Source organism: Pollicipes pollicipes, unplaced genomic scaffold (assembly GCF_011947565.3).
Source record: "Pollicipes pollicipes isolate AB1234 unplaced genomic scaffold, Ppol_2.1 Scaffold_7231;HRSCAF=8579_pilon_pilon_pilon, whole genome shotgun sequence".
Taxonomy (NCBI): Eukaryota; Metazoa; Arthropoda; class Thecostraca; order Pollicipedomorpha; family Pollicipedidae; genus Pollicipes; species Pollicipes pollicipes.
The window spans coordinates 31,622,550-31,649,062 of record NW_023597034.1 but is presented as its reverse complement, the minus strand read 5'-3'; the positions used below and the strand labels follow the sequence as shown (position 1 = coordinate 31,649,062).

Here is a 26,513-nt window from a genome sequence, read left to right as displayed (position 1 = left end):
TGTGCCCGGGAGCCATGAAGATGGGACTCGTCGCGTTCTGGTGTGACTTGAATGGCACGGGCTGCGGGAATCCGGAGAAGCGCTGTGAAGGGCGACTGTGTGCCAGTGCCGTCAGCTTGACTCTGTTTTTTCGACAGGACGTCTCGAATGAGAACCTGCCGACCCCACTGGCTGCTGGAAGAGTCGCCACTAATATCAGCTGTACGAGAACATGTGACCGCTATTTTTACCTCCCCTATCTCATAACGCCCTCAGCTCGACGGCGTCGGCCGACGTGTCTGTCTGTGGCGGCGCCCTCCAAATAGTCCCGATCGTTTGGTTGCCGTGGCGGCCAAGCGCCGGGCCACGGGTCATTTGTCAGCATGTTTACGGTGCCATCTGAGTGTGTTGTTTGCCTGGAGCGGGCGGGCTCGGAGCCGCCCGGCGCTGACCCCGTCTCGCTTCCGCCCAGGTGTCCAGCACGGTGGATCTGATCGTGGACCAGCTGATGGAGCGGCAGCGGCAGGTGCGCTCCTCGCAGGCGGTGGCGCAGCTGCAGTGCGGCTGTGCGGAGGGCGCCTGCGCCGGCGGCGCGCACTGCTCCAACCCGGTAACGGTCCTACGTCTGTACCCCGCTCCAACTCGGTGACGGTCCGACGTCTGAATCCCGCTCCAACCCGGTAACGGTCCGACGTCTGAACCCCGTTCCCACCCGGTAACGGTCCGGCGTCTGAACCCCGCTCCCATCCGGTAACGGTCCGACGTCTGAACCCCGCTCCAACCCGGTAACGGTCCGACGTCTGAACCCCGCTCCAACCCGGTAACGGTCCGACGTCTGAACCCCGCTCCAACCCGGTAACGGTCCGACGTCTGTACCCCGCTCCAACTCGGTGACTGTCCGACGTCTGAACCCCGCTCCAACTTGGTGACGGTCCGACGTCTGAACCTCGCTCCAACCCGGTAACGGTCCGACGTCTGAACCCCGCTCCAACCCGGTAACGGTCCGACGTCTGAACCCCGCTTTAACGCGGTAACGGTCCGACGTCTGAACCTCGCTTCAACCTGGTAACGGTCCGACTTCTGAACCCCGCTCCAGCACGGCAGCGATCCGGTGTGCGTCGTTTCCGTCATGCAGTGAGGCGTACTCCCCATGCGCACTGTTTAAACGGGCAAAAACACCTCCAAAAACCGGCACAACCCGGCAACCGCTCTGGTGCCGGAACATTGTCCGACGCGGTCTTGACCTCTAACAGTGCCGACGCTAATGATCGTGGCACGCGCACTACACCAGCCGGGTAGTGATCCGCACTAACACCGTCTCAGCCCGGGATTGCTCGCCCGTCTAAACACGGCTGTACAACGGTGATCCCACGCACGTTGCTCCAACTGGGTTGCAGTGTATTCACATGCACTGATCCAATACAGAAACGGTCTCTTACCTGAGTGCATACAGGCAGGAAAGGACTTAAGCTCGCGATGTTCCAGCATAATGAGCTCAGAGATCTTATGCTGACGACTATCGGCCTTCACTACGCCAGGAGGTATTGGTTAAGCAACATCATCAAGCAGACATCGGTTATGTCTTCAATGATTTGTTCAGCATTGGCAACTTAAGCAATGGTTGCTTGGTGACTCCGTATAACCAGCACCGCCTGGTGCATTTAAGGTTGATAACTGTCAGCGTAGGATTTAAGCTCATGCTTGAGTGTTGCTCAGACCCGGCTCTCTAGCCTGGTGACGATGCCGTGACCCGCCGCCCCAGCCCCGCGGTGTGCCGCTCGCGGACCGAGCCCAAGCCCGACAGTTGCACTGTCTGTCCTCCTGTCCTCCTGTCCTCCTGTCCTCCTCTCCTCCGTATCATCGTCCTCCGTGCCACCCCGGCCGCGTGCTCGCGACGAGATTCCTGACCTTCCCTGGCGGCTGCGCTTTCGACGAGACGAACCGAGCTGAGTACGCTGGGGAGTGCTTGTTGACAGTCTCTGATGGCGGCTGATGGGAAGTGTTCTGTTGGTGACACCGTCTGAAACGGGCCTGGCGTGATTTGCTCGGTGTGGTGTGCTCCCGAGTTGTCGGCGGTCTCGGTGTTGTATCGATGTTATCAGTGCTGACACGTGAAACGGGCTGCTACAGGACTTCGCGTTCTAGTAGTCAGCAGCAGAGTAAAAATGGCGCGTAGTCTTCTTTTTGCACACCCTCGAGACACGGCAGGCTGTTATCGAATGCCGGGCGCCGCTCGATCCCACTGGCTGTGTGTGTGCAGCGCCGCGGCGCCCTGCTGACCTGTGGCCCCTGACTCGCGGCAGCTACGGCGCGTCACCACGGCGACGGCCTCCTCCACGGTGACGGTGTCGGCCAGCCGGGCGTCGCTGCCGACCGAGCCGGCTGCCGCTGCCACCGCGGCGCCGCCGCTCGTGCTGAACGTGCAGGCGCTGCAGGGCGGCACCGGCTACCTGCTGCTGCCGAGCGGCGGTCCGGAGCCGGAGCCGGCGCCGGCGGCCGGCGAGCACGCGCCGCAGCCGCCGCCGCCACCGGCGTCCGCGCCGCCGGCGCCCGCCGACGCCGGGCCGGCCTGGCCGCTCGCCGCCGACCAGGACCTGTTCAGGTGGGCGCGGCGCGTGGCGCGGCGGCGGAGTTTGTCCGGCGGCGGCGCGGCGCCCGCGCGAGCCGGTATTTCGGGCGGGCTGGCGCTGGGATGATCCGGCCGATCTCGGACCGTGTGCGCCGCACGTGCCCTGAAACTGGCATGTCGGTGGCGTGGTAATCTGAGCCTCAATGGCCTGACATCGTCCCCGCGGGCCCCGTCCGCTGCTAGGAGTCTGTCGGCCTGGCGAGTACGATGAATGATGCATGTGGGGGATAAGCTGCGAGGCGACCCCGCCATGCCATCGATGCCGAGCTTGTTTGAGCACGGGTGCATGCGTGACGGGGCATCGTGCTCCATACCCGCGACCCGTGTGAGGCACGGATTGCGCCCATTGCCGGGCTTAGTAAGACCCAAGGCTTGTGGGCTGTACAGGCAGTTCGCCGAAACGCCGATGCGTCAACACAGTTGTGCGCGTGGCTGTGCTGCCAAAGCTGATTTTGTTGGAGATCAGATGGGTGTCCCGAATGGCCGGTGGGATGAGGACTTAGTGGTGCTGCGTTTTACTGCTGACTGGCTGGTGGGTCTTCGATCGAGGTTGACACGCTCTGGCGCTTAATGGTGTCCTCGGCGCTCTGCCTGTCGTCCCGGGGCCTGACCGTCCGGTGACCGTCGCTGCAGTCGCCGCCCCATCAGGCCTCGGCCGGCTTAGCTTGCTCGACTCTGCCTGACCCGGTCCCACCTCAGACTCGGACCTGCGACCGGCTGTGAGCGGTGCCTGGTCCGCCCCGCTCAGCACGGTCGCCACGCGGCCGTGCTGCCGGTGCCCTTCGTAACAGCCTGTACCCCTCACTTTCCCCGCCCTGCCCCCGCTCTGCGCACGGTTTGCATCCTCGCGGCCGCGGGCTGGGTCGCTCGCTCGCGACGCTCGGCGACGCCCGTCAGGGCTCGCGAACGGCGCGTGCGCCGGTGACCGGAGGCACCGCGTCCGCAGGGCGACGTTCGACCTTTCGCTGGACGACATCCAGCGCACGCTGTCCGCCAGCATGCCGGCCGACCTGGACATGGCGCAGCTGGAAGCCTGCGACAAGCACGACCAGGCGTCGCTGTTGGACGCGCTGCACTACCTCGACGACTTTGACTTCGAGAGCCTGGAGGTGGGCCAGTCGTCGTCGGCCTCGTGCTCGCCGCCGGACAGCAAGATGCAGCGAGCGAGCGTCGGCCGCTCGCCGGTGCCGCCGCCGGCCGACTCGCCCCCGCCCGTCGGCGAGCCGCCGCCGCCGCCGCCGCCGCTGCTGCTGCAGCAGGAGGAGCGCCAGCAGCTGCCGGAGCAGCAGCGTCAGCGACCGGCGGCGGTCGCCGTCGCAGCGGCGGCCGAGCCGGAGGGCGGCAAGTGCGAGCCGGAGAAGACGTCGGTCAACATGGACTACCGCGAGGGCACGGCCAACATCACCGACTTCAGCCCGGAGTGGGCCTACCCGGAGGTCAGTTGGCTCGCCGTGCGGGCTCCACGTGCACTCTTGTCGGATGGTGGCGGCGGTGGGAACTGGAACGGGACGGTGAGCTTTCGGTGAGATGGGAGAGGACACTCGTGTCTGTGTGGTGCGCTTATGCTGCGGATTTGGAGCCGGGCGGGTTCGAAACACGCCGTATGAACGACCAACTAATCATTGCGTTTTGCCAAACAACGTGGCGCATTCGCTCAACGTGTCATCGAAAGCAAACCGCAGTTCAATAACAAGGTATTTGCCCAAGCCTTGTTTTTGAGTTTTCGGCAGGTCTGTCCCGCCTGTACTACATTTGGTACAACTACGATACTCCGAAACGGGCGCGAAGTCGATGTTTATCGTCGGACCGTTTGTACCGCCACTCGGCCATCAGTTCCAACACATCACATCACCCCGCTTCCCGTTGCGTCAGCTGTGTGTCGCTGGGAAACCACGACTCGCATCGCTGTGAATTGCGCCACGGGCGTTGGTTGGTCGTGCGCCAACAGGTCGGCAATACCCCAGCTTCGGAGCCGACGAGTCTCCTTCAGCCCCGACGAGTTCACGGTGCTGGACTTTTGCACGCGCCGGTTTTTCGGTGGGACTTGACCTCTTGCTACATGGGGCTGGGCGTACATGGGGCGTACATGGGGCTGGTTCGCAATGGGAAGGCCGTGGCGGAGTTCTGTGGTGCCGTTGGCGACGCTCACATGGTTGTGACTCGTTTTGCACACGGGATTTCCCTCTCGGCCTGTAAGGCCCGGGGAATTCTTATAAATAACTACAAGCAATGTAGCGCGCCAAGGTAACCACGGAGTCCATTAAACTGTCCGTCATGTTGTTGCTCATTTCTTGCAAACCGCCATCAATATTATTACGTAACGGTAGTTTTCAACAGTTCGCCGCCCCGTCGGTAGGCGTTGTTTGTTTCCCACGACGTGACTGTCCCCAGCTGGTCGCTGGCTGTCTGGCCGGGGAGTCGGGGGTTGGTGCGGCTCCACTGAGCCGGCGGCTCCTGGGGGGACGAGGGGCCAGCTCCTGCCACTCACCTCGTCCGCCCGCGACGGGCCACAGGTGGCTCTGACGGTGGAGGGGCTGGCGGATGGGCTGGGGCAGTGCCGGCTGAAGCGGCTGCCCCGTGCGCGTCCTGTCCGGCACTGGAGGGGCGGCTGTCCGTCGAGACGGTCGGATGAGGTCCTGCTAGAGCGCGGCATCCACGCGGACTAGCGGGACGCCGTCGGGCGGAGACGGGTGTCACGGAGCTCGGGCGCAGAACATGCGAGATACCGGCCGAGCCGCTCAGTCCGTGATGAATGCCACATGGTGCTGTGGCTGGTGAGGACGGACCAGGGTACGCTGCGTGCCCCGCCCCGGCCGTGCCCCGCCTCGTGCCCCGCCCCGGTGCCGACCGTGATGCTGCACGCCGCGCCGGTGGCCGACAGAGCGGCGCCGTATCGCCGATGAGAGCTGATCACGAGACAGGATCGCCGGTCGAATGGCCCGGCGGTATTGGTCGGCGACCGCAGCGGCTGAGTCACGGCCCCACAATTTCCGCCGCGGCACCACCGGGCTTCTAGTTCGGCGCGTAGGAGTTGAAACCGTCGGCCGGGAAGCGGTGTGGATCGGGGAGGCGGTTGTCGGCGCGCTGCCGCTGGACACGTGCCGTGTTCTCCGCTGGCGTCCTCCCCAGTGGGCCGCCCGCTCGCCTGGTGTCCTCTGGGAGCGGTCGCGGGCGCCAGTGGGGGCGTGCGCGATGGTCGATCCGCCGCGTCGCGCTCGTCGCCGGCTGGCCTCACTCGCCGCCCCCGCCCGCCCCCCGCCCCCGCGCGCCGGAGGAGGGGGTCCAGTGGTGCCGGTCGGCTGACCGACAGCGCCAGAGCAGGCCTGACGGGACACTCGCCGGCCGGCGCCAGCGGCCGCCCCCATCCCCGCGTCAGCGCCGGGGACGGCGCGCCACCAGCGGCAGGTCGGCTGACCGACAGCACCAGGGCAGGCCTGACGGGCCATTCGGCGGCTGGCGCCAGCAGTCGCCCCCGCGTCAACGCCGGGGACGGCGCGCCGCCAGCGGCAGGTCGGCTGACCGACAGCACCAGGGCAGGCCTGACGGGCCACTCGGCGGCCGGCGCCAGCAGTCGTCCCCGCGTCAGCGCCGGGGACAGTGCGCCGCCAGCGGCAGGTCGGCTGACCGACAGCGCCAGGGCAGGTCTGACGGGACACTCGGCGGCCAGCGCCAGCAGCCATCCTCGCGTCAGCGCCGGGGACGGCGCGCCGCCAGCGGCGGGTCGGCCGTCGGCCCGCCCGTGTGTGCCGTCTTGCGCCGGACGTAGAGCCGTGGATCGCCCAGCGGTCGGCGGCTTGAGCCGCAGCTGGGCGGCGGTGTCGCGCCGCCCGCTGCTGATTTGTGGTGATCTGATGCTGATGCTGATCTGATTTCTGTCGTATCGCTGAAAATGGGGAGGACGTGAAGGTGTATCGCTCTGGGCATCGCGTCTGATCAAAGACAATCTCTGTCCCGCGCTAAAAGGTCGAGTCGTCAGCATTCAGAGCACATGCCTGCCGATGATCGTTGAGAGGCATCACCATTGTCCAGTTTAGGGGAGGTTTCCCCACGACGGTGATTTACAGCCGTCGCTGGCTGTGGTTGGATACCACCCAGCAAGTATAAAAGCAAACAAGACCATTTCTTGGAATGTTATATTTACAATATTTCCACGCTTCTGTCATGCATTTCATCGCCCGTATTATTGCACCGCTGGCCATGAATCGCTGATTCGGATGAGATCAATACCCGCCGCCGTGCGTTTGAGGCGCGCCAGATGGGGCGTCTGCCTCGCGCGCCGGCCGCCGCCAGAGCCCCGGCGCGGTCGCCAGGGGCCGCCGGCCGGCTCGTCCGCCTGCCGGGCGCGGCCGCGAGATTTCCGGAGCGCAATCAGCCGGCCCAGCGGCGCGCTGATCGGGCCTCGGTTGGCCCGGCGCCGCCCGACGAGCGGCGGCGGCCGCCGGGGTCGCGGCGCTCCGCCGCCGCCCGCCCCCAGCGGCCGTGACGGCGGGTGGGACGGTATGTCCGCGCGGCTTCGCGGAGATTGGCGGAGGCTCGCCGCGTGGCGCGAGAGCGAGTTACATGCGCAGATGCGAGATGCATGCATATATTCATGCACACATGCGTAGATACGACACGCATTCATGCGCGTATGATGCGTGGGACATACATGAAATGTGTGCGTAATGCGACGCACACATACATGAAACATACACGCGTTTGTTTGTATGTGTGTGTGTGTGTGTGTGTGTGTGTGTGTGTGTGTGTGTGTGTGTGTGTGTGTGCGTGCGTGCGTGCGTGCGTGCGTGCGTGCGTGCGTGCGTGTGTGCGTGTGCTCCATGGTTGTGACGCGCCAGCCGGCCCTGCGGGTTACCCCGCGCCGGCGGCGGAAGCGTCGCTGAACGGCGCCTCACGCGGACCGGTGTGCGTGCCGGCAGGGTGGCATCAAGGTGCTGGTGGCCGGGCCGTGGTACGCCACCACCTCGCCCTACTCGGTGCTCTTCGACGGCGTGGCGGTGCCCACCCAGCTCGTGCAGAGCGGTGTGCTCCGCTGCTTCTGTCCAGGTCAGTGAGAATTCGGGGAAAAATCGTGATGACCGTCTGGTCTTGTCCGCTTTTGGACCGGGAAGTAAGTGTCGCTTCGGTGTTTGTGTTGTGGGCTGAAAGTATCGTCCCACCGTTTTCTTGTCCAGTGTTCCGTGTTAGGTGGTCTTTTGTGGGGGTTTGCTCGAATTCAGGTTATTTGTTTTCCAGAAAAGTTCTTAGCTGACACCATGGGGAACATTGTATTATAGCCTGCGTAGATAAGCGAAATTAGTGTGCCCCGCCTGTGGGATATTTGGGTGCTTGCTTAATTAACATAAATTGTCTGGATCTAGAAAAGTGTGACCTGAGGTGGTAGCTCAGAGACGTCACCGCGTGTGAGCAGCGGGCCAGGTACCCCCAGAATGTACGTGTGCTCACTCGCAAATGCTCTAAAGTTTTCGTACACGGAAAGTACTTACGATGAAATATTAATAATAAGATATTAAGAAATAAATAAACATTTTGAAATATTCATCAGATAGGTGTGGAGGAGTGGTCATTTTATGCCCAGCCTGACGTTGATAACCATGAGGGTCTCTAGAAACGGAATACATGGGGGAAACTGTGATAAAATTGCCCATAATACGTCTTTCGACATGTTTGTTTTGCGCGTATTGCCAATTGAAAGAAATTGTTAAGACACTTCACGGCCTCAGAAACATGGACGGTTTGTGGCTGTGACCTGGCATCGTCGCTGGCACGGGCCGCCGCTGGATGTTGCGACGCTCGAGGACGTGTTCTGGTCTCCCTGTAGCGCAAAGGCACAATCTATGACAGTTTTCGGAGGCAGTCGAAGCTCTAGCGGTGCCGATAAGCGGTTGATTAGAAGGTCGGCTCTGTTGATGAAGCCACCCGCATTTCGAGCCACAACCCCGCCAAATCTGGAGATTCCGGCAAGGTCACTGCCTCGGTTTGTCGGACATTTGCTTGCATGCAGCATCTTGCATCAGCTTCGCAATTTTGTGGCCGGACCGAAGTGAAAGAGGCAGGCAATTTGCTATATTGCTGTCAGGTTTTGCAAACAAATGGGACACCAGGTTCAACCAGTCGCTGGCTGGAAGAGAAATGACGTGTCGTCGCTGTGTGGCTCCGGATATAAGGAAGTGCTAGGTTTCCCAGGGTGTGCCGTAAGTCACTGAACTGTTCTCGGAAGGATGTAGAAGAATGCGTCCACATTCCACGCTTCGCATGTTGAACTCTTTCCCGAGTGCGAGTTCGAAAACAGCCTTGACATGGTTGTTCCAGCTTTCGGACACGTCAGCCACGCTGCTTTCACCCCTTAACGATGTGTTGTTGTGCGAGTTAATCTGGAAGTTTGTGCATAATTCATTAACATGGCCATTCACGCCAGAGGTCCCTGGAGCAAAACATTCAGTGGGTGAAGACTCGGCCCCAATGGCGTAGTTCTTCCCAGTTGATCTAACGACGCCGCGGTAGCCCGTCCGGGGTGCGGCTTGATCTCGACCCTTTACAGCCGACTGCCTGAGGTGTTATGTGTGCTGATTGGGCATGGTTATTGAACATTTCACGCGCACAGTATTGGCGCACCCTTACGCTGGTGATGGCCATTGCATGTCGCCACCTCCCACAACACAATAGCATCTGGCCGGAAATCCAACTTCAGCAGAGGCGATCCGACATTGGGACCGAGGGGAAAGGCGGAGGAGTCGTATATTTGTGCTGGGCTTCGAGTCCCGGAGGTTGGTCTGTTTGGTCAGTCCATGTACACAGCGGTCAGCTGACAACGGACGAGAGGGGCTCAACGAGGCACGTGCCGTGACATTGTGCGGAACGAACGCGATCCTTTCTGCAAGCTCGTCCAGCAAAAAGCGTGGCCAGTATTATTCGTTCGACTGGAAGTTCCGTGAGCAAACGCCAGATGTTCAGACCATTCGTAACGCTAGGGTTAATAAATATTGGAAGTAGTGGCGTTGGTTGGCATGCGTCGTTTTCTGGTTGTCACCGTTCCGGTGGTGCTTAGTTAGGTGTAATGGTTAGAGTGTTTATTTTGCGTCGGCATCTGCTGTCGGATCCCATGGGTTTCAGACACACGAACTCCTGAACTCGAATCCCACCCAGGATGGTCGTATCTCGTTGACACAGGCGGAGCTTTGCCCAGGGTAGCTTCCGAAGCCCTCACGGCTCAACCCAGCTTAACGTTATAGTTCTCGGCAGCGCTGCCCAGCTCACTCCGGCAAAAATACCACGTATTTGGAAGACGCGCCTCGACGACGTGCCGAGGACCACGGCCAGAGCAAACTGCCCGTACTTGGAATCGGATCCGCACGACGTGTTCTTCAATCGCTCTCTTAGCTGGAACTGAGATCCATACGCCGCCCTCTTGAACCATCCAACAAAGATGCCTGAGGGAGTATAGCTCCTTCCCAGCGCGCGCTGGCGGCGGGCCCGGCCGCCCCGCCACCGGGCGTCCGTGGGCCGGCGGAGAGCCGGCTGGCGACAGCGCCCGCTGACGGGACAGCGTCAGCGCTGCGGCCGCTCAATCAGCGGACATTTCGAGACCACCTCGTGAAAATTGGGCACAGATTTGATTTCGCCCGGTGTCAGTGGCCGGTTCGACGTCCCCCCCCCCCCCTGGGCTATGCGAGAGGATCGACGGCTTTTAGCGGGCTGGTCATTGGAGAGATTATATCTGTGCTGTCACTCGGCCGCTCAGAGGTCCTCCGGGTCGTCCGCCGGAGATGTCCTCGGAGAGAGGTCCTCAGTGATAGGTCCTCGGGGGATGTCCTCTGGGAGAAATGCCCTGAGAGATGTCCTCTGGGAGAGGAACTCTGGTGGCAGATGTCCTCTGCGAGATGTCCTCTGGGAGACGTCCCCTGAGAGATGTCCTCGGGGAGATGTCCTCGGGGAGATGTCTTCGAGGAGATGTCCTCTGGGATGAATCCTCTGAGAGGTGTCCTCTGGGAGAGGTACTCTGGGGGAAAAGTCCATTGGGACCTGGCGGAGACGAACAGTTGAGACAACATGGCGCGAGCTGGCGACCAAACGGCGTTGTTTATAATCTTGACTCTGCTTTACCTTGTGGATGCTGACCTCGTGTGTTGGATATTGCGCGCCTGATGTGTACTCTGATAATTGTCGTGGTTTAACTGAGTGCCGACAATTCTTGTCAGAACTCCAGCGTTCATTTGAATGTCCATGAATTGAGGAAAGTGCACCTCTGTTGGTAGGCCATCGTTTTAAGCGAATGAGGAGTGTTTGACGGCAATAAATCGGTCGGAGCAGGCGATGTCGGCAGACCGGCGCCTGCCGACTCGATGGTAGACCTCGCACCCCTCCCATCTGACGTCGCCGCGCCCTCCACTCCGCGCCTACCGCGCCAACCGACGCCACCCGCGTGCCACGAGACAGCACCGCACCCGTCCGACTGCGACACCTGCGCGTCGCGACAGCCACGGCCGTGACGCCCCCCCCCCCCCCCGCCGTGCGTCGTCCGGTGCGAGTGACGAGTGGCTGTCGAGCGCCGCCTCCCTCGGGCGCCCGCTGACCGGGCGGCGCCCCCGCCGGCAGCGCACGAGGCCGGCGTGGCGCCGCTGCAGGTGGCCTGCGAGGGGTTCGTCATCTCCAACGCGTGCCTGTTCGAGTACAAGCGGCGCGCCTCGGACCAGGCGCCCGCCTCCTACCCGGCGACGGCGCCGTTCCCCAGCCAGGACGACACGCTCGTCAAGTTCACGCTGATGCAGCGCGTGCAGCTGATCGAGTCGCGCACTGAGGGCTCGCTGCACAGCCAGGTGGGCCGGGGCAGGGGAGGGCGAGGGTGACGTCGTCCGGTCAGGGTCGCCGACTACGCCCGGCTTGTTCGGCGCGCAGCGTGGCTGCTGCGTCACCTGCCGCGCGATGTTTATAAGCAAGCTTGGGCATTGTCATTACACGGAGGCCAGCTGTTCCACAGCCCGTGGATATACGTCTTGCTGTGGGCTTTTTCGGTCGACAGCAACAAAGCGGCGTGTTTCTAAATCACTGCGTCCGCAAGTTCTTCCATTTGCATCCTGTCACTGTCCGCGGTTAAACGTTGGCCAATATTGGCTCGGCCGTCAGATGCCGTCGTAGACGGAATCTCCATTTGCGGATGCCAATAGCCTGACGTTGTCTGACAGTCGCTGCTGCCTTCCGATGGTCGGTCGGCCTCCCGGCGGCAACGGGACCGTGGAAGCGCCGCGCGGGTGTGCCGAGGCCGCGGGACGCTCAGAGGCCGCCGACCTGACCTGACCTGACCGTCGACCTCCCCTGTGGCAGTCGACCAGCCCGCTGGCGGCGCTGTGCGGCCCGCACCTCGAGGAGCGGCTCATCTCGTACTGCCAGGACCTGATGTCGCGGACGTGGCTGAGCGAGCTCGCCTGCTGCGATGAGGGCGCTCAGGGCGCGCCCTCGCTCCTCCACCTGGCCGCCCTGCTCGGCTACAGCAGGTCAGCGCCGCCGCCTTGACGCGCTGCCGCCGCCCGGCTGATGGCATCGCGCCGGGGCGGCGCGCAGCACGCGCGGGCCGGCTTTGGCAATGGCGGTGTCACTGTCAGTGTCAATGTCAGTGTTAGTATTAGCGTCAACGTCAGTGGCGGCGCTGATGTGTCACTGTGTGAATGTGTCCGTGTTTATTAGGCTCATGTGTTGACTGTGATCCTGTATTCGGACTGTCGACGGCGAGCGCTGGCGTGTGCTGTCTGGCGGCTCCGTGGGCAGGTGGAGGAGGGGAGGGGGGAAGCTGGCCTGCGTCTTCGACGCTTCCGTGCCCCGCGCCAACCCCTCCGCGGTCACTTTAAGCTCGTCAAAGCCGCCGCCATGCCTCGGCCCTCACCCGCGGCGGGTAAGTCCGCCTCCGCCTCCGCCAATACGGTTGTTCCCCCGGCGAAGCCTCGCCTCTGCCGGCCGGCCGCTGCCACGCACCGCCGCGCCGGGGCCGCCCTTTTTCCACGGCCCTCGTCAGCGGGTCCGCGTGGATCGCGCCGCTGGCAATTGGGTCGCCGAGCTCTTCACCTGATTGGCGGCGGCGTGTTTGCCCGGGGTCGCGATCGTCGCCAAACTCGCCGCTCGCGCCGGGCGCTCTCGTTAGCGGCCCAGACTGTGAGCCATTGTTCTGCGACCAGCGGAACATGCGCCGGCTTCTTACGGGCGGTTTTTTGTTGATGTATCGATTCGATGTACCGCCGCCGCTGTGCAGCGGCTGTCCACGGCGACCCGCGCGAAGGAGCGTTGGTGCGTGCGGCGCGACGAGATAGCCTCGACTCGCTCTTTCGACGCGTTTCTCGGAAGCATCGACGTAATCGGGGCCCCTGCTCGCCTTTGGCATATCACGGTGATGAGTCTCAGGAGTAGATGCGCCTTAGATTAGACGCATTGATAACGGACGCACGTGTGTGCATGTTACGTCTCAAAACATGCATTGGAGACATACAACCACGTAGGAAGCTGTGTCACCGAGAGACGTGCAACTCTGCTGCACCAGGCTTGTAGGCAGGGAGACAGCCCGCCCTGCCCCCTCAGACCGCAGTATGACCCGCCCTGCCCCGCAGGCTGGTGTGCTCGCTGCTCCACTGGCGCGCCGAGAACCCGTCGCTCTACCTGGAGGCGGAGGTGGACGCCGTGCGCACCGACCAGTCGGGTGACACGCCGTTGGGCCTCACCTGCCACCGGGGCCACACCGAGACGGCCCGCCTGCTGTACCAGTGGAACCACACGGCGCTCAGGTGAGTCGGCGAGCCCGGCGGCCGGCGCGCCGACGGCCGCTCGGCGCCGGACGCCCCACCATCGGCTGGCGCGGAGGGTGTGTGCGTGTGCGTGCGCTGTTGTGGAAGGTTGATGACGCTGCGGAGTACGGCGGACTGCTGTGGCGTGCGGCGGGTGGCTGACTCGGCAGCCACGTGTGGGCGCCTCAGCGGCGGCGCCCCGGCTGAGGTGTGCTCGTGGCGTGTTACCTCCTAGCGCCCTCCCTGTACGCCCCGGTCTTCCAGCCCTCAGCCTTCCTCCCCTCGCACCCTGTCGTGCTGCCCAGCTGACCTTGAGAGCCGCCAGTGCCCGCACACTGCGTGAAAGGGTCACATGCTCAACGCCAGGTCCCGATCGCCCAACTGTCGGTCTGTCGCCGCCTCAGCAGGCCGACTTTACCGCCGTGCCCTGATGTCTGTCGCCGACTGGCACCGCAGCGGTGCCGCCGACCAGCACGCGCCCAATCTGCCCACTCGCGGCTCTAAGGCGCCGCCGGCGGCCCGCTGACGACGGCCGTGCGCGCAGGATGCGGAACTCGGCGGGCTTGACGCCGCTGGAGCTGGCGCGCGAGGGTGGCCACGCGGCGCTGGCCGACGAGCTGGAGCGGCTGGACGCGATCCGGCAGAGGGCGCGCGAGCTGGACCGCAGCGAGCGCGTGTTCGCGCGGCCCGGCACTAAGTACAGGTGAGCGCACGCCCGGGCGCCGGCCGACTCGAGCTGAGGCCGGGGAGACTCCGGCGGCGCGTCTGATGGCGTGGGCGTTAAGAGCTGAGCGGTAACTCGGTCTGTGGCAACCAAGCGTAGATCGTGTTTGATGTCAATGCAATGTGCATCGGAATATGTGCATTTTCTGCAAAATATTCACGGACACATGGTTACGTCACCCCGGCTGCTGACTCGCCGTAATTTTCCGTACTGTGACGGGACCGTCACTCGTTAGTATCGGATCGCCGCCTGTGAGCCGAACTCGGCCGTGATCGCCGTAACCACGGCCTCGCCACCGTACCGTGGTCGGCGGCTCCAGCGTCGCCTGGACGGCCGCCCGCCGTGACGACGCCGCCGCGGCCGGCAGGTCGGAGCTGTGGCGGCAGCGCAACTTCAGCCTGGACCTGCCGTCGGGCTCGCCGCAGGACGGGCCGTGCGCGCGCCAGCTGCGCTCGTCCACGCCGAGCCCGCAGCGGGCGGCGGCGAGCGGCGCCGGCCGCCGCGCCGCCGCCGCCGAGAGCGCGCGCAGCAGCGTCGACTCGGGCCTGGACACGCTGCGCGGCGAGCGCAGCGCCTCGCTGCCTGTGACGTCACCGGCCTGCAGCTCGCGCTGCAGCGCCGCGGACCTGCGCGACTGGCCGTCGCCCGCCATCTGTGAGTCGGGCAGAGAGGCGACGTGGGCCCGCAGGGACCCGGGCGGTGGTCGGTGGCAGTGGCAGCTCACGGTTCCTCCCGCGTCCTGTTCGTGGCTTAAGTGCGCCGCAGATAAGCCGCGTGCTGCAGGCACTGGTCGGGGCCTTCCAACCGTGCTTGTTTGTATCCGCGGCTCCTCCGACCATGCGCTGAGTGCTTGTTTGTGGGACGGCCTCTCACTGTTACGCATGAATGGTCTGCTGGGTTTCAACGGCATGTCGGTGTTATTTACGTTTCTTATGGAAGAATCTTCTGTTGTTTCCTTTTGCCAATTTCTTTCTACAACATGGTATGCGGCTTTGTAAACTAAATGTATTCCAACGAATGCCTTTGCGCGCTGTCGTCCTCAAGCTGAGGATACTTGACGGAGTGTGGTCGTTATATGATGAACCCATCGGCCATGTTTTGCTCTTCGGTGCATCTTATGTAATTTGTCCTTGGCCCACAGGACTTTTATTTGCTTTTATTTTTTTCCCGTTTCGGATAATTTTTGTTCGTCCATGCATCCGTTTTGTGCTGCGCAATGCTTCTTGTCTATTTGAGCCTCCTCGTCCAGCTGCGAGCCGACGTTCCGCCTCGGGCACGCGTTACCGAGCCGAGTTCTGTCGGCCCAAATCCGTCCGTAGCCCTCTCGGGCCGTCCCGGGCCTGAGTCCATCTCGCGGCCTTGGGCCATCCCGACCTCGGGCCCTGCAGTCACGCCTCGCGCTGACCTTCACACCCCGGCGGGATCAGCACGCCCGGCCAGTGCGGTGCCCGCCGTCCTCCGCAGTCACGAAATTCAATTTGCTTTGGGTGTCGCGCTGCCCATCCGGGACCTCGTACCTCACGCGGTTCCATGACAAAGGTCGATCGATGGCCGTCATGTATGTTGTAAGTGGCATGGTTACGTACGGGAGCGCAGATTGTCTTAATCTCTGTTGCATCAAAATTCGCGGAATTTTAATGGTGCAGTCTCCTCCGCTACCGAACAATGGAACGATCTCAACCTCAGCCGTAGGCCAGGCGCGTGGCTGACCTGGTCCCGGACGCCCCCAGGCGAGACGTCGCCGTCGATGGACACCAGCCAGGCCTCGGACGCGTCGGACCAGCAGCACGTGCTCACACTGGCTGAACACATCATAGCCGCCATGCCGGAACGGATCAAGGTCGGTCGGGCGTCGCTGCGGCACGTGGCGGCGTGGGGATGGGTCACAGGTCACAGGTCAGCGTCGCGGGTGCGGGTTCGCCGGTTGGGGTTTGTCAAACAGTGTGTTCGTGGAAGCTGCAGTTCAGTGCCAGGGTTGCGTACTGAACTGCAGATTGTCTTGTTCACTGTGGCATTAAGATTCATGAGAATTGAATGGTGCAGATGCTGATATTTCGTAAGCTTTGGTCGGCTTTGAAATGCTGAGATTCATTGTTGTCCGCCGAGCTGAGTTGACTTCCCCCAGACCTTACCCCCCCCCCCCCGCCCTTGCTTGGGAACAAGAGCGGCAGTCATTGGGGGTGTTCCTCGTCGCCGGTCTCTGACGTGACCTGACCTGACTTAACCTCTCCAGATCGAGAGCGACAGTCAGTGGGAGCGTTCGTCGTCGCCGGCCTCTGACCTGATCTCGCTGCGCTCGGAGGCGATGGAGGACGCGACAGAGCTGGCCGAGCTGTGCGACACCGGCTACAGGTGAGACGGACGGACGGACGGACGGACGGACGGACGGACGAGCCGGGCTGGTGACGCGGCTGCACGCGACCAATGCCGGTCCTTTGAGGGACGCGTGCGGACAGAACAGAGGCGTAAGGACTTTGGGCTACGGAACGCGGTCTGCAGGTTGGGCGGGGGGGGGGGGTGGAAGGTCCATGCAGACGGACTCCGTATGCGAAGCACCCACCTCTTTGTTTTTCCGTCGGTGGTGCCATCGGTAAAGCTTGGGTTCTGAGCTTAGATTTTACTGGCACTTTACGTGCTACTGTGGTATGCGATACCGACCCGCGTGGGAGCTGAGCCATGCTGAGCTGAGCTGGACTGAGCTGAGCTGGGCCGAGCTGAGCTGGGCTGGGCCGGGCTGGGCTGGGCTGGGCTGGGCTGGGCTGGGCTGGGCTGGGCTGGGCTGGGCTGGGCGCTGGGCTGGGCTGGGCTGGGCTGGGCTGAGCTGAGCTGAGCTACGCTGAACTGAATTGAACTGAACTGAGCTGAGCTGAGCTGAGCTGAACTGAGCTGAGCTGAGCTACGCTGAACTGAACTCAACTGAGCTGAGCTACGCTGAGCTGAACTGAACTGAACTGAGCTGGACTGAACTGAGCTGAGCTGAGCTGCGCTGAGCTGGGCTGAGCTGAGCTACGCTGAGCTGGGCTGAGCTGAGCTACGCTGAGCTGGGCTGAGCTGAGCTGAGCTACGCTGAGCTGGGCTGAGCTGAGCTGAGCTGATCTGAGCTGAGCTGAGCTGGTCTGTCTACCCTGCGTGAGCCGAGGCTGCAGGGAATAATGAGCCTGAGCCACGGCAGGCTGACGTCACGGCCATACACCTTTCGAGTGAGGACCGTCGCCGCTCCAGTCGCAATATTACTGGCAGGCCGCGTCATTATTCATCCCCGGGTCGATGCTAATGTCATTAGCGCCAGTCTGACTACAAATGCGTTGGCGTAATCCGGTTTGTAGTTTGTGGTTGAATGGCTAAATCCAGCTCATTCTAGTCGTACGGTTTCAGTTTACTCGGTTTCACTGGTGTGTGGTCAGCGAAATCGAGGGCTTCAAGTGTAAGCTACAAGCCACTGTGTCACCCACGGACGGCGCCGCGCCGCGCGCGACACGACTCGACACGACTCGGCTCGACTCGAGTCAGCTTGACTCTTGACAGGCCGGATGTGCGGGCTCGTCGCTTTGCGCCAGGCAGAGTAACACAGTAGCGTGGTGGGGGGGGGGGGGGGGGGGGGGGGGGGGGGAGGAGGGCGTCATGATCCACTAGCCACGCTCACGCGCCGTGGCGACTTGGGCGTTCGGCCTCGGCCCGGCGCCTGGACGGGCCAGCGGCGCCTGCCGCCGCCCAGCCGCGGCTGGAGTGATGCGCGCTGCGCGGCTGGGATGACGCGCGCCACGCGGCTGGGATGACGCGCGCCACGCGGCTGGAGTGAACGCGCGCCACGCGGCTGGAGTGACGCGCGCCGCGCGGCTGGGGTGACGCGCGCCGCGCGGCTGGGATGACGCGCGCCGCGCGGCCGGCAGGTACTGCGAGGTGAGCACGCCGCAGTCGTCGGCGTCGCCGGCCTCCTCCTGCCTGCCGTCGCCCTGCTCGTTCCCCGTGCTGGACTCGCCGTCGCCGCCGCCGTCGGCCGCCGACCTGGGCCAGTACTTCAAGGCCGGTCGACGCGACTTCGCGCTGGATTTCTCGAGCCTCACGCTCTCAGGTCAGGCAGGGACCGATGGATCGCACTGGACGGACTGTCGGGTCAGGGGGGCGTGTGGGCTGGTCAGGGTGGGTCGGGTATCTTGTCCCAGGTCGGGCTCTGAGGTCAACACTGTCAGGTTAGGCCGCCAGGCCGCGGCGGCTGGAGCGTGGGGTCACTGTGGGGACCGCACGGCCGGTCGGGATTACCGAATCAGGGTGTTCACCCGAGCCGAGCGAGCCCACCAGACGGGTCACGACATCGCACTGGAGCGGGGCGGGACGGCACCCTTCCGCCGTCACTCAGGGTCGGCCTGACGTCCCGGGTCAGGTCATCGCGCGGCCTGCCCCGGCTGCTAGGTGGGAGTCAGTTCCGGCATTCTGACGGCTGAATTCGTGGCTGCCGTACGCCTCTGCGCCGCTCCCAGCCCCTTCGGCCCCCCGGCCGGGTCGTTTGGGCCTCGGCGGTGGCGTGCGTCACGCCGCGTAACGCGCGTGACATCCGCCTCGCCGCCGCAGACCGCGAGCAGCGCGAGCTGTACGAGGCTGCCAAGGTGATCCAGAAGGCGTACCGTAGCTACAAGGGCCGCAAGCGGGCCGAGGAGCAGGACCGCGAGAAGCAAGCGGCCATCGTCATTCAGAACTGCTACCGGCGCTACAAGCAGGTGAGCGGCCGCCGGCAACGGCGGCTGACGCTCGGCGCACACCGGCCGAGCCGCCGCCGGAGTCGGCGTAACTGGAGTCAGGTTGACTCGAGTCGGTGGTGCAGCGGCCGGTCGCCATGCTTCGAGCAAGCTGACTGGCTCCGAGGGTGTGGCGTGGGTCGTTGTTTTCGCTCGCTGTGAACGGCTGGCATGGTATCCGGCGTGAAATGTCACTGGCTGTTTTATTGCGTTGTTGCTGCCCACAAGGTTCCCTGTGGATGCTACGAGGTACTTTCTACGCGACCAATGCCGTCGATCAAGTGCGTGTTCTGCATTCTAGCGACGCGTTTCATACGTTTCAGTACTTCTACTACACCCAAATGACGCGGGCGGCGATGGTCATCCAGAGCCGGTACCGCACCTACTGCGAGCACAAGCGCTTCAAGAAGTCGCAGGAGGCGGCCGTGTGCATCCAGAACTACTACCGCCAGTACAAGGAGCAGGAGCGGCAGCGGCACGGCCGCGAGGGCACGCCCGGCTCCCTGAAGTGAGGCGCTGTCCCGCTGCGGCGGCGCGGGGGCCGTGTGTGGGTCCGACCGTTGCCCGCCGGCACTGCTCCTGCGGCACTGGTGGCTGGCCCCCTGCGATCTTGTGGCCGCCGCCTCCCCCCCACCCTTCCTTCTCTCCCCAAGGTGCCTGACCCGTAATCTGCCCATCCACAAGGGCGTCACTTTATGTGCTTTGGGGGAGGTGAGCCCCTCCCCTCCCCCACCAATGCTGGCTTGAGCCCCCCTCCCCCCCCAATTCTTCTTTGGGCCCCCTCAATACATATGTGCAAAGAAGGTATACTTGACCAAAAGATACAGAATAATCATATTAACTATTGGTATTGGGTAAACACATCACCATTACTATCATGTTGACTTTTTACCAACTAGTGTCCGTAGATACGTAAGGTTTTCGTCATGACAACTCCATCATATGTTAAGCCAGTCTGCAAATCTTTGACAAATTTTCCTCAAATGACAACTCATGGATTGGGAGAAAGAACAACTGACTGCAATATGCGGTAGCTTTTAAAAGCACACGGCGGCGCAGACAAAAATTAGCTCATGTTTTCCCCAACAGTGGCAAGTGTATGTGACGTAATCGTTGTATGTGACGTAATCGTTGCTGTGGTGGTTATACAACATGATTGGCTTCAGCGGTAACCATCACTTATCCTTCACGCAGATTTACCGAGATGTTTTCTCTGCGAATTGCAGTCCATTCTAAGCTTTTCGTGAAAAGGCAGTCTACGTTACTTGGGATGACAAGTCAATTCCTCTACAGGAAAACAATTCCGAATCCACGATTTGTGTAAAAGCTTTTTTAATTTTAATGGCGAGGAAATCATATTTTCGGGTAGGTTAGGTCAACCTTTTCGGCCGAGCCCCCGCCCTCTCCCATCCGATTTTAGAAAGGGACGCTCCTGCCCGCCCGCCGCTCCCCAGGTGCCCTGCTGTGTGTGCCAGCCTTGCCCAGGTGCCATCCGGTGTGTGTGTCCGCCCTCCCCCAGGTGCCCTGCTGTGTGCGTCAACCCTACCCCACGTGCCCTGCTGTGTGTGTGTCAGGCTTCCCCCAGGTGCCCTACTGTTTGCGCCAGCCTTCTCTAGGTGCCATCCGGTGTGTGTGTCAGCCCTCCCCCAGGTGCCCTGCTGTGTGCGTCAACCCTACCCCACGTGCCCTGCTGTGTGCGTCAGCCTTCCCCCAGGTGCCCTGCTGTGTGTGTCAGCCCTCCCCCAGGTGCCCTGCTGTGTGCGTCAACCCTACCCCACGTGCCCTGCTGTGTGCGTCAGCCTTCCCCCAGGTGCCCTGCTGTGTGTGTCAGCCCTACCCAGGTGCCCTGCTGTGTGTGTCAGCCCTCCCCCAGGTGCCCTGCTGTGTGTGTGTGTCAGCCTTCCCCCAGGTGCCCTGCTGTGTGCGTCAGCCCTACCCCACGTGCCCTGCTGTGTGCGTCAGCGGTCACACCGGTCTCAGGATCTCAAGCCTGCACTCCCTCCTTGCTGCTCAAATATTCAGTGCGCCGAAGGGAGCCGTATGACAGCCGTCGTCAATTCGCGCGGCAGTTGCCACCCCTCAAGTCCCTACGGTCCTGCGTTATTCAGACGGGTGAGGTCAATCCATGGCGTAGTAAAGAAAAGTGTAGTGTGGCCTCATGATTTAGTGCACTGGAGCTCGCTGGTTGTAACGCGCGACAGAGGCCCGCGGTCTCGGCACCAGTCGTTTCTTCAGCCGGCTGATGTCATGGCACCTTTCAGGCGCACCTACTCGCAGCGGCGCCAGCACCAGGCGGCCATGAAAATACAGAACTTCATGCGCCAGTCCAAGAATAAGTAAGTACGGGCGTGGTCGCCAGGCGCGGGGCGGGGCGGGGGAGGGCTCCGTCGCCGGTGCGTGGTGCGGTGGGTGCGACAACGAGGTGGGCACCCGACCTCTGTCGAGGAGCCGAGGATAATGGCGTCGTCGGTGTGCTGGCACTTTGTTGGAAAGGGTTGTGGTTCCTTGGCGATGGCGGTTAAAGGCTGCTCGATGGCCGGCCCTTGTGAAGTGTAATTCATATTCGCGGCCTTGCTAAGAGAGATTAAAAACACGTTCACTGTTTTAAGTGGTCTCCACACCTGTCTTTTAAGTCGGGCACCGGCCACAGGTAAAAAAAATCAGCACCGGGCGAAGTTTTAGGGTGTGTCACGAACACCACTTAACACTAAACCAGGCTAAGAGTATGATTATGATTTGATTTCTACGGAATACCAACTGTCGCTGATGCTTCTGTAATGTCTCGGTTATCGCAGCCAGTGGGATGTGTGGTTCGAGGGTGCGGTAAGTGGGCATTCGTGTGGTGCGCTGGTTACCTAAAAATCGGTCTCATTTACGGCACTGCTTCATTTATCGGGCGTTTTCCAGTCGATCTAATTGATGGCTTGTTCTGCGGTCGCTCGGACCAGGCCCTGCTCTCGGAACCCGCTTGGGATTTCCCTCAGTTTGCCGGCGTGGGTTGTGTGCGGTGCGCACTGGCCGACCTACGGTGGGCACGCGCGGCTACACGTGGCCGACAGCCCCGCTGCGTACCTTGATCAAACGCGCTGCGCGTCGCGCGGCTGTGGGTTCCCTGGCTTTAGGGTTGGTGCTCGTTTCAATGATTTGCTCGTCTGTGGTGGCTTGTTGGTGCTTGGTGGAGTGTTTTATGAGTTGCAACAACTCACCCCTGCCGCTCTATAAACTCATGTGGACGCCGAACGTAATATCACAGCGGACCGCTATTGTCCCAGTATGTTCGCTGTCCGTGTGCCGGCCTTGCGACCCCCGGGTCGACGACCCCTCCCCCCTCCCCCCACCGGCCCGTGACGCTCGGCCCGACGGCGGCGCCAGGTTGCAGAGAGAGCGCGAGCAGGGAGCAGGAAGCGTGAGGCCTCTGGACCCCTTGGACCGGGTCTGTGCCCCGCCAAAGTTCCCGCTTCCGCCACCAGATGCCAGCCGCTAAGCCAGACCACCACCACCACCTCCGGCCACAGCAGGAAGGTCGGTTTGACGGGACGGCGACGGGTGTCTTCCGTCGTCTGTGGTGTCGTGATGGGTGTGTGGTTCGCGCGCTGTCGATGCCGGGGCCTGCTGCGCCTGCAAATGCAGCGCGAGGATGGCGGGGGATTTCTCCCAGCGTAGTACTTTGCTTATGGCTTAGTCAGCCGCTGCTAAGTAAGAACTTATAAGGGGGCTCTGCGACCAGAAAAAGTAAAACCTCAGTGATTTTTGATCTTTTTATGTGGCGTTCAGCGCCCGCAGATGTCGCGTTCGTCACCATGGACGTATGGCCGTAAGCTTTTGGCACCTCCGAGGCTTTAGGACGGTGGTTCTACACAATTTACTTTAGGCGAGGTACATGATCGCGTATTTTTGAAAGCTTAAAATGGAACATATACTAAAACAATAGTCAAAAAATGACCGTCACCGTCACAAGGTCACCGTCGAATGCTCGGACAAATCATTTGCTGCTGCATGTAGGGTTTGGATGTAGAGGTTGCCTGCTAATGCGAGATAGTGTCACTTTGTTTTAGTTATGGATGAAACGGTCTCCGCGAGGTGTGTTGTCAGGCTTCCGAGGTCATTAAAGGTCATTCATCATGTGCGTGCCCGTGCCCAGCTTCGCGCAGTTCGAATCAGTTTTTGACGTTTTATTGGTGATGGAGTGAAGTTTGCCTAAATGTTGCGTGTTGTCCAGTTTCAATGGCCATGTCCGTTGCCGTATGTCATATATGTGTGTGTCAGTCATAATATACGTCACATGTTTGAGGGCCGTGCTCTGAGATGGTTGATCGCTAACGCTGGACCCCCCCCCCCCCCCGCCCTGCAGTGCTGACATGAGCTGCTCGGCCGGCCACCGCCGCCTCGTGGCCCTTCTCGGCGCTTCTCGTTCCGCCAGCTGCCGATGGACGGCTTCCGCGTCCCGGCCGCGCCGCCCATCTACCGGCGCACGCTGAGCTTCGAGAGCTCGACGCTGGTGGCGCACGAGACGCTGGTGCGGCGCGGCCGGGCCCTGGTGCCACCAGCCGCCGGCCGGCCGGCTCGGCCGCCGCCCTAGGACGGAGGCGCGCCGCGCCGCGGGCTGGGTGGCTGCGCCGCCGCTTTTGTACGTGCATCTCCATCACAACGTTCATCTTTTCTCGCGGAGGGCGCGCGTGCGAACGGCGCGCCCCGCCTGCAGTGCTCCATAGGCTGGCCGGCCGTCCGTGCTGCGAGCGGCGGCCCGCGCGGCTGCGGCGGGTCGGAGCGGCGCGTGTCGTTCTCGTCTGCCCGCCGCCGCCGCGGCGACAGTGACGTCACGCATCATCTCGCACACAATCAAAACGGGCGGCGCGGGTGCCGGATCATGGCCGGCGCTGGAACCGTACCTGCGTGACGGGAGTGAGAGGCCGGAGCGGCTCGTGTCGTTGTTGGGGTGCTGTGTCGGCGGTGCGCTCGCGCTGGGGGCAGCCGGCGCGGCGCCCGAAGCAAGGTCCCACACGTTAATGTTGCTCACTCTTATCTCGTTGCCACCGTTGTTGCGCTCAATTTCCCATCTATCTCACTCTTTGTCGTCTATTACTCGATTACCTCGATACGCCCATGTTGTTTACGTAGGTTTAGCTGGCGCGTGCGTGGCGTCGCAGCCACGGCGCCGTCGAGTCCCTCGGACTAGACGCCATCCTCGGCGGGCCGGGCATGGCGCCTGCTTCGCTGGCTGCGTGGCTGTGCTGGACGGGGCGGGCTGAGTCAGAGGTGCGGCGGCATCGGGATGGGTGTCTGGGCGTGCTGGACCCCTGCCAACGGCGGGGTCAGCCGCCCCAGGTCAGGTGGCGGCGTCCGACGTGGGGCAGGTGGAACAAAGAGAGCCCGCCGGCATGAACTGTGATGTATTGTTGCTGTATTGTAGGTGTAGTGTTGACAAGGGATTCTTTGTTTATTCTTTTACGGTGCTGTATTCGGCGGTCTTTCAACAAACCTGGTCGGTTCTGGATGCTTAGAACATTCATACTGATATCGGTGACTGCATTTGTTGAGAGTAGAGTAGCGTTCATGTACAGATCGGTCCTCCTTTCCGATCCTTCGTAGCTGTAAGGCATCGGAGACCTAGTGTTCTTATCTACGATTCATCTTCGCCTTTCAATCATCTTTGCATGCCTCGGGTCGGTTAAACCCCGTCCCGCTCCTTCCCGCACACAAATCTTGCGCATGCGCATTATCGCGGGATTGGCGCGTTTCGTTTGGCGCTGTCCCCGAACATTCCACTTCTGACCTGCCGAGTCGGCCGAGGCGGGACGGTCCCGGCCTGGACGTCCCGCGCCTGCGGCTCCCAGCGCTTCTCTGACAGGACCTGCTGCGTCTATCCGTCACCGACTTTGTCGGCTTCACTAGCCGCCCTTCTCATTCGGCAGCTGTTTGGAGACGCCTGTTCGCCCTCTGCGCCCGCTGTTTGCTGTTGCCGCGTGCCCGGTTTGGCGCTGTTTGCCTCCTGTTACTCCCCGACACATGTTGACCTGTTACCCCCCGAAGCATGTTGATCTGTTACCCCCCGAAACTCGCGGCCGTCAGCCGCGCCGGGTCCGTGGCGCTTGTCTGCACGGGCGGCCACCCGGCACCGCGTCGCGTACTCAGAACATCGCCTGGCCGCGTATGGTGCGAAGTTTCATCTCGCGGCCGGCTCGAGGCGTCGAAGGAGCGCCCCGCGACCGGTGTCGGGCCGAGTGTATGCTGTACCCGCCATACCTCCCGTCAAATAATACAGTTATTACCGAGCTACGGTGCAGCGTCACTGGTCTGCGGCCGGAGACTGCTGGAGGCGTGGGGTCATGCGGAGGGAGGAAGCGGAAGGCTGATGACTCGGCAGGCCTAGTCCGGTGTCCTTATGTTAGTGTCCCTCGCGAACCGAGGCGAAGGCGTGAAGCGCTGCAGGCGCAGTGGACAGCGCTCCAGGATTTGTTTCCAGCTGAGGGAATGCCGCTGACGCGTGGCGTCGTGCGCCTCGCGACCTGAAAATGCGGTGCCATGACGTCACCGCCCCACGATTTCCCACCAGGCGGGAGTCACGACAAAACATTTCGTAGTTTGAAAATATCGACACTGCCTGCGTCCGGGTTTCTGCACCACTCGGCTCACTCATTAAAGCTGGGCGCTGTCATCTCTGCAGGCGGTAGTCGAGCGTGGATAGCGGGTCTTCGGAGCGCCTGTTCGGGGCTTAGCGCCCCCCGCCGGTGCGTGTGCTGCGGCAGCGGCAACTGGCCGCTTCTACACAAACGCTGACCTCCAGCGACAACGCCAGACGGGGCGGAGCAAGCTCGACGGTTGCTGACTGTCGAGCTGTGTCGTATGGTTGATGCTCAGTGTTTGCACAGATGGGGACGGCTGTGCCACCCTCACGGCGCTTCCGCCCTCTCCCTCCTCCCCCACTTCCTTACCTCCCGTGGATGAACTCAGGTCATTACGAAGTCAGCCATCCGCAAGCCAACCTGTGCCATAGGTGGCAAGGGCAAATTATGATCCATTTCGGTGAACAACGCTCGTGCAATGTTGTGCGATTCCGTTCACTACAACATCTCGTGCGAATTTCAGTGCAGGAAATGACACCACTGCTGGTAATTGCAGCCGAACCTGATACCCACGACCCTGCGGGAGGGCCCATCTCTGTCACAGCATGCCACGTACCGGTTCCACGGCATAAGCACAAGAACTTGTAGCGATAGGAGTGTAAGACTCTACTGCAAAAACAGCCGTTGTTTATATAGGGCATTGCTCCCACTGCTACACGGCAAAACCTATGCTTCAAAAGATGTCAGTCATTACTTCTACTGCAAAAATGTCTAGTCTTAACATATACGTGGCATTACCCTTAATGCTTGCATTTCCTGTGGGGTGCAAAATACAAAACCTAACAGGAGGGATAGGAACAATGCGTAGCTTAGGAGGTAAGCCCAGTCAGGCAATATTGCAAATAAACGTTCGTTATGCCTGTGAGAAAAACTACGGCGATTATGTTGCATTACGCTATCGATTTGCCGTGCTTGGCGCTAGAAGCTGTAGTTTTGGTTGCAAAAACTCGATGACGGGTATAACTTTTTAACAATCACTCGGTCGCGTGACACTGGGTGGTTCAAGTAATTTCGCGTTTCAGCGAACATCAGGCCAGGGGTAAAGTTTCGTATTCAATCGGT

The 26,513-nt window shown here is 61.9% G+C and overlaps 1 protein-coding gene across 1 annotated transcript in view; it reads left to right on the top strand.

The window, feature by feature from the left end:
* Positions 1-23,372, top strand: part of LOC119110001 (calmodulin-binding transcription activator 2) — a 118,711-nt gene extending 95,339 nt beyond the window's left edge. Inside the window, exons 9-29 of the mRNA XM_037233748.1 lie at positions 452-589; positions 2,283-2,354; positions 2,571-2,581; positions 3,555-3,792; positions 3,895-4,044; positions 7,525-7,651; positions 11,201-11,421; positions 11,927-12,096; positions 13,198-13,371; positions 13,916-14,074; positions 14,463-14,567; positions 14,616-14,749; positions 15,826-15,935; positions 16,329-16,447; positions 17,986-18,167; positions 18,665-18,810; positions 19,152-19,336; positions 21,090-21,164; positions 21,624-21,651; positions 22,201-22,350; positions 23,180-23,372. Coding sequence (XP_037089643.1) covers positions 452-589; positions 2,283-2,354; positions 2,571-2,581; positions 3,555-3,792; positions 3,895-4,044; positions 7,525-7,651; positions 11,201-11,421; positions 11,927-12,096; positions 13,198-13,371; positions 13,916-14,074; positions 14,463-14,567; positions 14,616-14,749; positions 15,826-15,935; positions 16,329-16,447; positions 17,986-18,167; positions 18,665-18,810; positions 19,152-19,336; positions 21,090-21,164; positions 21,624-21,651; positions 22,201-22,350; positions 23,180-23,185 — 2,700 coding nt within the window. The 3' untranslated portion in view covers positions 23,186-23,372. The remainder of the gene's footprint in view (positions 1-451; positions 590-2,282; positions 2,355-2,570; positions 2,582-3,554; positions 3,793-3,894; positions 4,045-7,524; positions 7,652-11,200; positions 11,422-11,926; positions 12,097-13,197; positions 13,372-13,915; positions 14,075-14,462; positions 14,568-14,615; positions 14,750-15,825; positions 15,936-16,328; positions 16,448-17,985; positions 18,168-18,664; positions 18,811-19,151; positions 19,337-21,089; positions 21,165-21,623; positions 21,652-22,200; positions 22,351-23,179) is intronic.
* The last annotated feature ends 3,141 nt before the right edge of the window (positions 23,373-26,513 follow it).